At 44.0% G+C, this 13,247-nt stretch overlaps 1 protein-coding gene across 1 annotated transcript in view; it reads right to left on the bottom strand.

Annotated features, from left to right (window-relative positions):
* Nucleotides 1–13,247, bottom strand: part of EXOC2 (exocyst complex component 2) — a 316,653-nt gene that overhangs the window by 234,075 nt on the left and 69,331 nt on the right. The window contains exon 4 of the mRNA XM_077492106.1: nucleotides 8,569–8,682. Coding sequence (XP_077348232.1) covers nucleotides 8,569–8,682 — 114 coding nt within the window. The remainder of the gene's footprint in view (nucleotides 1–8,568; nucleotides 8,683–13,247) is intronic.

Raw genomic sequence — 13,247 nt, 5'->3', positions numbered from 1 at the left:
CACAGAATGACGGTAAAATCAGGAGTCTGTCACAAGCACTTTAGTTTAAGTCTAGACAGTGAAAGAAGCTATTCCTAAGAAATGGTCATTGCCAAAAATGATTATACCGTACTCAGTTTAGCACATGTATAGTTCAAAAGTAAACTGTGAACATTGAGCCTCAATCTGCACTCATGGTGAGGTTCAATTACAAGCTCAGCCAACAGTTTCTCTGCTTCTAGAAAGAGACATTAAAATGGATCAAACACTAAAGTAAAAGATGTCCATGAAAACTTGTATTCCGCTTTTCATCCCTCCTTGTCTGCTTTAACCACTTTCAGACCGGACCATTTTGCTGGTCAATGACCAGAGGTCTTTTTACAATTTGGCACTGCGCTGCTTTAACTGGTAACTGCGAGGTCATGCAATGTTGTACCCAAACAAAATTTGCGTCCTTTTTTTCCCACAAATAGAGCTTTCTTTTAAAGGTATTTGACTGACTCTGCGATTTTTATTTTTTGCAATATAAACGTAAAAAGACCGCAAATTTTGAAAAAAAATTATATTTTCTACTTTTTGTTATTAGAAAAATCCAATAAACTCAATTTTAGTCATACATTTAGGCCAAAATGTATTCAGCCACATGTCTTTGGTAAAAAAAAAGTCAATAACTGCATATTTATTGCTTTGCGCAAAAGTTGTCACATCTACAAACTAAGGTACATTTTCTGGAATTTACGCAGCTTTTAGTTTATGACTGCCTATCTCATTTCTTGAGGTGCTAAAATGGCAGGGCAGTACAACCCCCCCCCCCAAATGACCCCATTTTGGAAAGTAGACACCCTAAGGAAATTGATAAGAGGCATGTTGAGCCCATTGAATATTTTTTTTTTTTACACAAAGTTGTTATATGTGGAATTGTACCCCAAAATACATTCTGCTGCTTCTCCTGAGTACGGGGATACCACATGTGGTCGACTTTTTGGAAGCCTAGCCGCGTACGGGGCCCCGAAAGCCAAGCACCGCCTTCAGGATTTCTAAGGGCATACATTTGTAATTTCACTCCTCACTACCCATCACAGTTTTGAAGGCCATTAAATGCCAAGATGGCACAAAACCCCCACAAATGACCCCATTTTAGAAAGTAGACACCCCAAGCTATTTACTGAGAGGCATGTTGAGTCCATGGAATATTTTATATTTTGCCACATGTTGCGGGAAAATTACAAACTTTTTTTTTTCACAAAGTTGTCACTAAATGATATATTGCTCACACATGCCATGGGCATATGTAAAATGACACCCCAAAATAAATTCTGCTGCTTCTCCTGAGTACGGGGATACCACATGTGTGGGACTTTTTGGGAGCCTAGCCACGTTCGGGGCCCCGAAAACCAAGCACCGCCTTCAAGATTTCTAAGGGTGTAAATTTTAAAATTCACTCCTCACTACCTATTACAGTTTTGAAGGCCATAAAATGCAAAGATGGCACAAAACCCCCACAAATGATACCACATGTGTGGGACTTTTTGGGAGCCTAGCCACGTACGGGGCCCCGAAAACCAAGCACCGCTCTCAGGATTTCTAAGGGTGTAAATTTTTGATTTCACTCCTCACTACCTATTACAGTTTTGAAGGCCATAAAATGCCAAGATGGCACAAAACCCCCACAAATGACCCCATTTTAGAAAGTAGACACCCCAAGCTATTTGCTGAGAGGCATGTTGAGTCCATGGAATATTTTATATTTTGCCACAAGTTGCGGGAAAATTACAAACTTTTATTTATTTTTTTTTTTTTTTTCACAAAGTTGTCACTGAATGATATATTGCTCACACATGCCATGGGCATATGTGAAATGACACCCCAAAATAAATTCTGCTGCTTCCCCTGAGTACGGGGATACCATATGTGTGGGACTTTTTGGGAGCCTAGCCGCGTACGGGGCCCCGAAATGGAAGCACCGCCTTCAGGATTTCTAAGGGTGTACATTTTTGATTTCACTCCTCACTACCTATCGCAGTTTTGAAGGCCATAAAATGCCAAAATAACACAAAACCCCCCCAAATGACCCCATTTTGGAAAGTAGACACCCCTAAATTTAGGGGTACACTAGTGAGACTCACAGGTAAAAAAGCACCTAGGCTGTCAGCGACTGTATCAAAACGCTACAAAAAAAACTGTTAGCGATCGCAGGGATCAGGCCTGACTCTGCGAACGCTGCAGTTATGTGTGTTGTGCTTTGTAAGTGACAGTGATCGATCGATACTGCACTTGGGTGGGCTGGGCTGGGCTTGGCGGAGGGGCTAAACGCAGGTGCTAGCAGGTATCTGGGCTGATCCCGCTAACAATGCGTTTTGGGAAACCTAAACTGCTGGCGACGCTAATATAGATCTGATCAGATACTATATTACTAAGGGAGGTGTATGCTTTGCGCGTGGGTGTTAGCGGTACTGCCACTAACCTGACGCTGCCTGGGGCAACGCAGACCTTATCTGACCCTCAAACTTATATCACCGGCCGGGTGATCAGGGGGTTAAACCTTTATTAGGTAATAAATGGCGGGTGCCCTGAAACTATAAAAAAAAAAAAACGAATCAACCAGCGTCACCTGTAACAGTTACCGTATATACTCGAGTATAAGCCGAGATTTTCAGCCTCTTTTTTGAGGCTGAAAGTGCCCCCCTCGGCTTATACTCGAGTCATCGCTGTCTGCCTGCTCGATCAGCGTGTCGAGCAGACAGACAGCGGCCATTCTATAATTCAAAAGCCGCGCCTCCGGCTCCGCCTTCGCCTGTGATAGGCGGAACACTGAATTTCCCAGCAGCCTGTGTTCCGCCTATCACGGACATCGTCTTATCCTCGTACTACGGACGAGGATGAGACGATGTCCGTGATAGGCGGAACACAGGCTGCTGGGAAATTGTGTTCCGCCTATCACAGACAGGGAGGCGCGGCATTTGAACAGGGGAATGGGCGCCGACGAAGAGCGGTGATCCTGGGACGGGACCGGACGGAGGCTTGGCTCGGGACGGGACGGGACCGGACGGAGTCTCGGGACGGGACGGGACCGGACGGAGGCTCGGGACGGGACCGGACGGAGGCTCGGGACGGGACCGGACGGAGGCTCGGGACGGGACCGGACGGAGGCTCGGGACGGGACCGGACGGAGGCTCGGGACGGGACGGGACCGGACGGAGGCTCGGGACGGGACGGAGGCTCGGGACACAGGTAGGCTGGACACACAAGGCCACACACACACACACACACACACACACACACACACACACACACAGGGATGGATGGATGGATGGACACACACACAGGGATGGATGGATGGATGGACACACACACACACACAGGGATGGATGGATGGATGGACACACACACAGGGATGGATGGATGGATGGACACACACAGGGATGGATGGACACACACACACACAGGGATGGATGGATGGATGGACACACACACAGGGATGGACAGGCATATCTCACCCTCGGCTTATACACGAGTCAATAGGTTTCCCAGTTTTTTGGGGGTAAATTGGGGGCCTCGGCTTATACTCGGGTCGGCCTATACTCGAGTATATACGGTATATGGTGATCACTGGTGAAAGGGTTAACTAGGGGACAATCAGGGGGCTTTATGCGGTAGTATATGGGGGTCTGCCTAACTAGCGTCACCTGTGACACTAATACAGCGATCAGAAAAACGATCGCTTATTAGGCTTGGTTCATACTGGAGCGATGCGGGAACGCCGCGAATCCGCGGCGGGTTCCCGCATCGCATGCCTCCCGGCGGCAGTTCACACTGCCCTATGCGAACTGCAGGGAGTGTCAGTGAAATGTTAATGACACCCCCAGATCAGTTCGCATATCGCAGTGCAATCTGCAAACTCGGACAGGAATCGAATCGCATGGTGTGAACACCCATGCGATCCGATTCTGCTGCGGACCAAAAAAAGGGCCCCGTGCGAGTTTGCGGCGGGTGCGATGCGAATTCAGCCATACTATCTGTATGGCTGAACTCGCATCGCACAGAGATTGGATGTGATTTGCACTGCAGTGCGGTGCGAATCACATCCGTTCTCGTAAACCGCTGCAATGTGTCAGTGTTAAACCTTTATTGGGGGGGTTAGGGGGGTACCCTAGAGCTAAAGGGGGCTAACCCTAACTGCCCTAACAGTTATTGCAGTCACAAATGACACCAATGCAATAATAAAAAAAAAAAATGCAATTGGTGTCACTGTGACTGGGGGTGCAGGGGTGATTGGGGGGGGTGATCGGGGGGTGAAGGGGGGGTGAAAGTGTGCCTGGCGTGTTCTACTGTATAGTGTAGTGTTTATGCAACTGACCGATCCTCTCTCCTCGGTGCCGGAACGAAAAATACCGACACGGAGGAGAGATTACATCACTTCCTCTGCCTGTGTTTACATTACAGGAGAGGAAGTGATGTCATGCTGCAATTCCATTCGTCAGGAGCGATCGCGAGGGGGTGGCCATGAATGAATGGCCGCCCCCTCATCCCGGATCGCTCCTGCACGGAATCCGACCCCTGCTGGCACCGGGGGGGGGGGGCCCAATCGGGCCCCCCACCCGCGGGAAGGCAGGGACGTACATGTACGCCCATATGCCTGCCCGTGCCATTCTGTCGACGTGCATCGTCGTGCGGCGGTCGGCAAGTGGTTAAAGTCTGAACAGTATAAAGAGAAGAACACTGATCCATAGCCAATTGGAAAAGATCACCTTGTAAAACAACCCATTCAGTTTAAAACAAAAATGAAATGCAAAACATTTTTTTTGCATAGATAAAAAAATAAAAAAAATAAACATTATAAACACCTTTTTTTATACGAGATCACATTCCCTATGTTCTCAGTTGCATAAGAGCTGGGGGAGGAGAAGTAACAGCACACTGACCTTCCCAGTGAAAGGCTGTGCAGCGGGTTGTGTCAGGACAAATCTGATCATTGGAGGAGAGTACACTGAGTTTCCAGTATAGCTAGAGAACTAACCATGATGTGTTCTCCTGCTTAGTGTGGTCAGTTTTAAGAGTAAAACAAGGGGACTAGCAGGAACACCAATGATAAAGGAAGCAATGCAAAGAGAATAGGATACTTGTGAAGTGTTAGGGGTAACAAACGCTTTAAATATGATGTGTTACATAGCTCAGGTGTAGACTCAAACTGAGTTACCACTGAGGCCTGGTGCCCCAAACGTGTGTGTGTGTGTGTGTGTGTGTGTGTGTGTGTGTGTGTGTGTGTGTGTGTGTGTGTGTGTGTGTGTGTGTGTGTGTGTGTGTGTGTGTGTGTGTGTGTGTATAAACAATAGCATTCTATCATTTCCTTTCTTTCATTCTTTTAAATATACAGTTGCACAAGTGTTTTGTTTTATGTTTGATAAGTGCAAATAATACCTATTGAGCCTGACAGAAATCCAGGGCAATCCTGTCTCTTTTGCACTCTCTAGCACTTTCTCAAGCAGTATTATACTGCCCAGGTCTCTTCTGTGGAATATAGAACACTTCTTCCTCTATTTTATGGGGATCGGTAGGTTTTCAGTACTCTTAAAACAGTTCCTGTCCTAAGGTGACAATGCCGCTCCCCTATTTGGACAGTACAGTTAGTCAACCAGCAGTGACAACCTATTACAGGAAATGTTACTGGCAGGATAACCAAATAAAATAGCCTGGAATAGCTGTGACATATAAACTGTACAACTCTGTTGAACAAACTGAAATCTTTTAGGTGGAGAAAAGTAGAAATAAAAAAATAAAATAATATGGTTGCCTAAGTGTGCACACCCTTAAAATAATACTTTGTTGAAGCACATTTTTATTTTATTACAGCACTCAGTCTTTTTCGGTATGACAGGATGGCACACCTTGACATCTTGACTTGGCAATATTTGCCCACTGTTCTTTACAAAAACACTCCAAATCTGTCAGGTTGCGAGGGCATCTCCTGTGCACAGCCCTCTTCAGATCACCCCACAGATTTTCAAATCGGATTCAGGTCTGGGCTCTGGCTGGGCCATTCCAAAACTTTAAACTAGGGTTGCACAGATACCCCTTTTTTAAGACCGAGTACAAGTACCGATACTTTTTTTTTTTTTTTTTTAAAGTACTCGATGATACCGATTACCGATACTTTTTTTAATGTCAAGTGACAGTTTTCAAAGCACAACACAGGCTAACGATATCTTCTTCATAATTATGAAGAACTGTAACTCAAGAGATTATGAAAGAACAAAAGTTTTATTTGCTTGTCACAAACTTGTAAAAAACTCAAAGAATTTTCATGGATGGACACTCATATGCAGCCATAATGGCTGGCACTTACTGATGGGCACTTATGGGTGACACTTATGAGCACTGATATGTGGCACTGACTGGCACTTATGGGCACTGATAGGCGTCACTGATATGTGGCACACCACTGACTGATGGGCACTGATTTGCAGCACTGATGGCTGGCATTTATGGGCACTGATAGGTGGCACCAATACATGGCACTGATTTGCAGCACTGATGGACACTCATATGTGGCAATTATGGCTGGCACTTACTGATGGGCACTGATATGTGGCACAGGTGGCTGGCACATGGGTGGCACTTATGGGAACTGATAGGTGGCACTGGTATGTGGCACTGACTGCTGGCACTTACTGATGGGCACTGATGGGTGGCACTGACTGCTGGCACTTACTGATGGGCACCGATATGCGGCACTGACAGCTGGCACTTATGGAAATTGGGCACTGATAGGTGGCACTTATGGGCATAATAGGTGGCAAGATGATCATGATACAATAAAATCGACAAGTGATGACAAGAGCCCATCTTGATACACCCTGCACTCAGCCTCAGTAAGCCTAGTCAGAACGCAGCAGCAGAAATCTTGTTACACCCAGCCCATATAGTTAGTGAACTATATGGGCTGGGTGTAACAAGATGTCCACTGCCGCCTTATGACTGCAGGCTACTGAGGCCGAGTTCAGGGTGTACCAAGATGGGTGTTGCTGTGTACAGCCTCTGGCGGAGACTCAGGCCGTCACTTCCGTTAACGATTCTGATGGCCCGGTCACCGATGTAGACGGCTGCACCTGCCTGTGAGTGACCCACACCCCTGCCAGGCTTACACAGGCTGCAAGGCTCACCTTCAAAAGCTCTGCTACACTCTGACTGTACCGCGCTCCTCTCCACCTTCTCCCACCCACTCCACCCGCCCACTGACTTCCGGTATTGGGTAAGTCATCGGGAGCATTTGCCCAAGCACAAGTACTCGGGCAAATACTCTGTATCAGCGCCAATACCGATACTAGTATCGGTGCAACCCTACTTTAAACTTTTTCTGGTAAAGCCATTCCTTTGTTGATTTGGATGTATGCTTTGGATTGTTTTCATGCTGAAAGATGAAGTTCCTCTTCATGTTCAGCTTTCTAGCAGAAGCCTGAAGGTTTTGTGCAAATAGTGACTGGTATTTGAAACTGTTCACAATTCCCTCTACCTTGACTAAGGCCCCTGTTCCAGCTGAAGAAAAACAGCTCCAAACCATGATGCTGCCACCACCATGCTTCACTGTGGGTATGGTGTTCTTTTGATGATGAGCAGTGTTATTTTTGCGCCAAACATCTTTTGGAATTATGGCCTTCGTTCAACCTTGTTTTCATGAGACCATAACACATTTTCCCACATGCTTTTGGGAGACTTCAGATGTGTTTTTGCAAAATTTAGCCGGGCTTGGATGTTTTTCTTCGAAAGAAAAGGCTTCCGTCTTGTCACTCTACCCCATAGCCCAGACATATGAAGAATATGGGAGATTGTTGTTACATGTACAACAGCCAGTACTTGCCAGATATTCTTGCAGTTCCTTTAATGTTCCTGTAGGCCTCTTGGCAGCTTCCCTAACCAGATTTCTTCTTGCTTTTTCATCAATTTTGGAGAGACGTCCAGTTCTTGGTAATGTCGCTGTTGTGCCACATTTTCACCACTTGATGATGTCTGTCTTCACTGTGTTCCATGGTATATCTAATACCTTGGAATTTTTTTTGTACCCTTCTCCTGACTGATACCTTTTAACAATGAGATCCCTCTGATACTTTGGAAGTTCTCTGCGGACCATGGCTTTTGCTGTAGGATGCGACTAAAAAAATGTCAGGAAAGAGCTACTAGAACAGCTGAACTTTATTTGGGGTTAATCAGAGGTCCTTTAAATGACAGATGTGTACTGACTCCTATTTAACAGGAATAGTTTGAATGTGACTGTTTAATTCTGAAAACAGCTACACCCCCAGTTATAAGAGGGTGTGCACACTTATGCAACCACATTATTTTAGTTTATTATTTTCACCGCCCCCCCCCCCCCTCCCCCAAAAGATTTCAGTTTGTTTTGCAATTAAATTGTACCGTTTATAGGTCACATTAAAAGGTTAAAAAAGTTCTGAAATGATTGAGCTTTGTCTTATTTATTTTTTTGCATGACAGAAATCTGACATTTTAACAGGGGTGTGTAGACTTTTATATCCACTGTACAATTCTGACTGTTAGACGCAATGGTAAGTACTTAGAGAACAGTCCATCACATACCTCACAGTTGAATGGTTGTCTATTAGGTACCAAGTGGCAGAAAACTTTTCACTGTTGAAGTCGCCAGTCTTTCCAGTAAATAATGCCTCAAGCTCCTGGTGTGGAATCTTGCCTCTGTAGAAATACAAGTACGAGCATTTATTTTAAAAATATGTATACATGTAAAAAGAAATCCATCTTTCAAAAAAAAAAAAAAAGTTAAAGAAAAAAGAAGGAAGAGGAGTTCTAGAATTGCAATTTTACTAACAAAAATAATCAAAAAAAGGAGAAGCTGTAAATAGACAGGACAACCTGAGAGGTAGACAATAGCTTCCTCGGTTTAGCTTCCTGGCAGTCAGGCAGCGTTTACATTGTGCAGTAGACGGTCTTCATGCATGCCGTCTCCCAGTTCCTCATGTATACCAGTAGTCAGACTATAGAAAATAGAATGGCCATTCCAGGCACATGTGCACAAATCGGCCCTTACCCTCTGTGGTAAGAGCTCTCTTGTGTACAAGATTAGTGTCAGAAGCTGCATCACAAAGCATACTTTACCTGGACTACTGTATATGCTGTTTGACATCAAAAGGTCAGTACATTGAAATGTAAGGAAAGGCTACACAATAACCCGCCTCTTATACGTTGCTTCTCCTTTACTTTGATCCTCCCTGCATACATTTTCCATTAAATCACTATCTAAATTCCCATTTTTTTTGTTGCGTTTCTCTATGTGGTTACATGACTGCAAATCTCTGGCTAGTCTTTGTGCTGAGGAGGGTAAATAAGACTACCTAATTCTAGAGACGTGGCATCATCCCACTGGCGTTCATAGCTCCAAGGTGTTGGGAAGGCATTGTTAGCCGGGAGATGGCTCACACCCAACAGCCACAATAGGGAGAAAGGATTGACCCGGGGCATCAGAACTTTGCAGTTAAGTCATCGCATAGAATAATAGGCATTCAAAAAAAGATTAGTTAGATGATGTACTTGGGGAGAATCAGAGAACTAGGGAAGCAATACATAACAGGTGAGTTAGTGTGCAGTCGCCCCTTCTACTTTTAACTCTGGTTCACACTGCTGCGACTTCTCCTGCAACTTGCTGCAAACCGTCTTAATTTGCAGTGACAAAAAAAAAAAATCAGTTCCTGCGCTACTTTTCTGCGTCTTTCTTTGCGACATGGGTGCCATAGACTGCAATGTTAAAATCACAAAAGTTGCAAGGAAGTAATTTCTTTCTTTGTGACTTAGGCAGCAACTTCAAGGGGTTTTGTACGTTCAATAATAAAGTCTTTCAGGAGTGTCACATGTTACCTGCAAGGTCACAGGTTGTCTTGACTACATGTTTCAGGGGATGCCCCTTTGTCAGGTCATGTGACAGGAACAAGCTTGAGAAGTCTATATAAAAGACTGAGGAATTGGATCAAGGCTTGACCCACCCACTAAACTGAACCCATTGTGACACGATTCCTATTCATGAAAAAGCTTAACCACTTCCCATCTGGGCCAATTTTTAGCAGAGGCCTTATAGAATAAAATGATGGTACAATTTTTTTATGTCACATGGTATTTAAAGTGGTTGTAAACCCTTACAAACCACTTTGACCTACAGGTAAGCCTAGATTAAGGCTTACCTGTAGGTCCAAGAAATATCTCCTAAATATCTCCTAAACCTACAAGGACGGGGTGTTTTACATTTTTCTGTTATTTATTTTATACAAAAACATTTTTTTTTTTTTTTTTTTACAAGGACTTTATTTTTTCATTATTGCTATCAGAAGGGATGAACAACATCCTATGTCACAACATGGGCCGTGACTGGTCCTCTTTATGGAGAGATCTGGAGTCTATTAGATCCCAAATCTCTCCTCTGGCCTCCAATGCAGCCGATCAGACACAAAATCGGTCTGATTGGCTGCTTTTCTGGCCGCTAATGGCCAAATAAACAAAGAGGCAGAACCGGAAGCGACAACATAGTCGTCTCTTCCTGTTTCCGTGGTCACAGAAAGGAACGAACAATTGCAGTTCCTCATCGCTCCTGGACTCCCCTATCGGAAGGTAGAGCCTGGAAAAGGCAGTGACGGGAGGGGGGTGGGACTCCCTTCCACCACCCACAGAAGTGGTCAAGTGACTGTTCAGCCACTATAATCACATCTGCTGAAGAGGGAATCGTTGGCTGAAAATGTTCATACTGGGTTAAATGCACCTATTACAAAATTGCCTGGCTTTCATCATTCCATCTACTTGTGATTGATTGCTGCCAGACAGTCCAGCAATTTCCCTTTCCAGCAGTTTTCACTTGGAGTGAAGGTCTGAGCCCTGGCAAACACCGGAATTCCCTCTGTTCAACAGTAGTCACAGAGGTGACATCCATAATTAGTTCCCCATACCATGGGACCAGGTCTGGTTACACCCCTGAATCTGCTGTATGAGGGTATGTGATTGCTTTGTTCTGATTTGGCAAGCTGGCTATACTTTTTAACCTTTTATGTGCAATATATTGAACATACCATTTGGATAAATAAACTGTGCTTTTTACCACTATGCCCGACATTCTTGTGACCTTGGAGATAGCATGTGGTGCTCCGATATTACTTTGTTTTTTGGATTCCTCATACATGCTCATATGAGTAGTGAGCTGCCTGTTGTGGATCTTCTCATAAACCATCATTCAATGTGTGACCCTAGAGCCCCTGGCGTTTTCTAAGTTAAACAATACATGTCACACTCTGTAATGTTATGATTTGCCAAAGTCGCAAAACGGGAAAGTCAAATTGAAGTCGCATTTGGGGTCGCAGCGGTGTGAACCAAGCTTTAAAGGATAACTGTTCTTTTGTGGGAAAAAATAATTTACCATATACAATTGCTACACAAGTCATATTGCAACTGAATGTTATTCAAAATAATCTTTACTTTTTACTCTGCAGCATTGTAACTTTCGGTAAACTTCAATATGTCTACCTGGAGGCGTTCTGTACACAGATGGTGTATAGATCATCCCCCAGAAATGTAATTTCTTGCTAATGATTTTCCCAGAAGTTTGCACTAAGATACAAATCAGAATTTTTTTGTGAGGTGCTCTCTAAGGGAAATCACTTCTAAAGGGATGCAGACCTTGTCACTTTCCTCATTAAAGCCTTGCAAGTGCAGCAGCTGACTGATTATAAAACCACTGCCATTAGATTCACTTTGTGCATGGACACAAACTGCTATTTCTTCACAATAACAAAAAGTTAGGGATATGCAAAAAAGGTTTGTTAAAATCCCTGCAATGTACATAGATCATCCAGAGGGAAATGTTTTTTTTTTCTCAACAGAGGTGGAATTACAGTCTGGGCAAAAAAAAAATTAAAAGGCAGCAGCTACAAATACGGTAGCTTCTGACTTTTAATATAAGGACACTTACCTGTCCAGGGATCAAGCTATTTCGGCCCTACGAGCCAATTCTTCAATCAGCTTCGGGCACAGGCGCCGGCATCTTCACTAAGGGAAACCAGCAGTGAAGCATGAAGGCTTCACTGCTGGTTTCATACTGCACATGCGTAAGACATGCTGCACTTTTTGAATGGTTCCGAAACCTTCTGGGATTTGTATGTGTCCCAGAAGGCAGCAGGGAGCAGGAGGAGCCGGACATACTCAGAGATCGCTGCGGGGAACTTACCTGGAAGTAGGAGCGGGTACCTATCAAAACCAGGTACCCACTCCCCCTTCCCTCCCAAAAGTGCCAAATGTGCCATCGGAGGGGAGGGGGGTGCGAACAAGCAGAGCTTCCCCTTTTGGGTGGGCTTCCTCTTTAAGTTTAAGTCAGAAAGTTTTTTTTATAAATGTAGTTTTACTTTACAATTTAAAAAGAAAACCAGGTAATGGAAAAGTCATGTTGAACTATTTTTACGTATTCATTTTTTTTTAAATAAAGGTACGAGCACACAGATACACTGACAGGTCTGCAGGAGACCTGCATGGTACCAGCGGGTGCAATGCTTTACAGGCTCCCAAAATAAAAAATAGTAATTGCACATTTTTTATTTACCTGCGAAAAATGTGCATTTATTATTTTTTTATTTAAAGATAAACTTATCCTTTAAATTTGTTTCAGCAGAAGTACTAAAAACCAAAAGCCACTTTTTATGGTTATGACTTTAGCGGAAAAAAAAAAAAAAGGATGTATAGAATTTTGCACAACATTCATTTGAGCAAAAAAAAAAAGAAAAGAAAAAGAGTCACAATAGATACATCTGTATATTCACATCAAATTATATTTTTCATACACGTGCGTAAAGGGTGCAACTAGTAGCACTGCCCTTCATAATGCTGCCTAAATAAATGAAACCTGATGGAAGCAATATACGCAGACAGAAGAGCTCCGGCCTCTCTGCTTCTTATCCTATCTTGGGAACTGCAGCAAGAGGAAAGTAATGTGGATTACAGTCTAGATGAGTCTGGCTGAGATCATACACAAGAGAGCAGGCCTCCCACATATACATGTTTTCATAGCTCACTGCTGACATGTTCCTCGCTGAGAACTTTTAACACACTACGAAGAATGGACTCACAGCAAGACGCAATTCTGGTGGGACTTACTCAACCAGCTCAAGTAATAAGTGAAGACAAAACAAAGATTACATTAACTCCTGAAAGTCAGCTGCAAATCTCATTAAAGAAGGTAATGACAGAAGTAATATGGTGCCATTTGAAGAACTAGA

The sequence above is a fragment of the Lithobates pipiens genome, unplaced genomic scaffold (assembly GCF_037356315.1).
Source record: "Lithobates pipiens isolate NorthernLeopardFrog02 unplaced genomic scaffold, aLitPip1_a1.2 Scaffold_19, whole genome shotgun sequence".
Classification (NCBI taxonomy): Eukaryota; Metazoa; Chordata; class Amphibia; order Anura; family Ranidae; genus Lithobates; species Lithobates pipiens.
The sequence above is the reverse complement of the archived record's forward strand: the minus strand, read 5'-3'. Positions and strand labels throughout refer to the sequence as shown.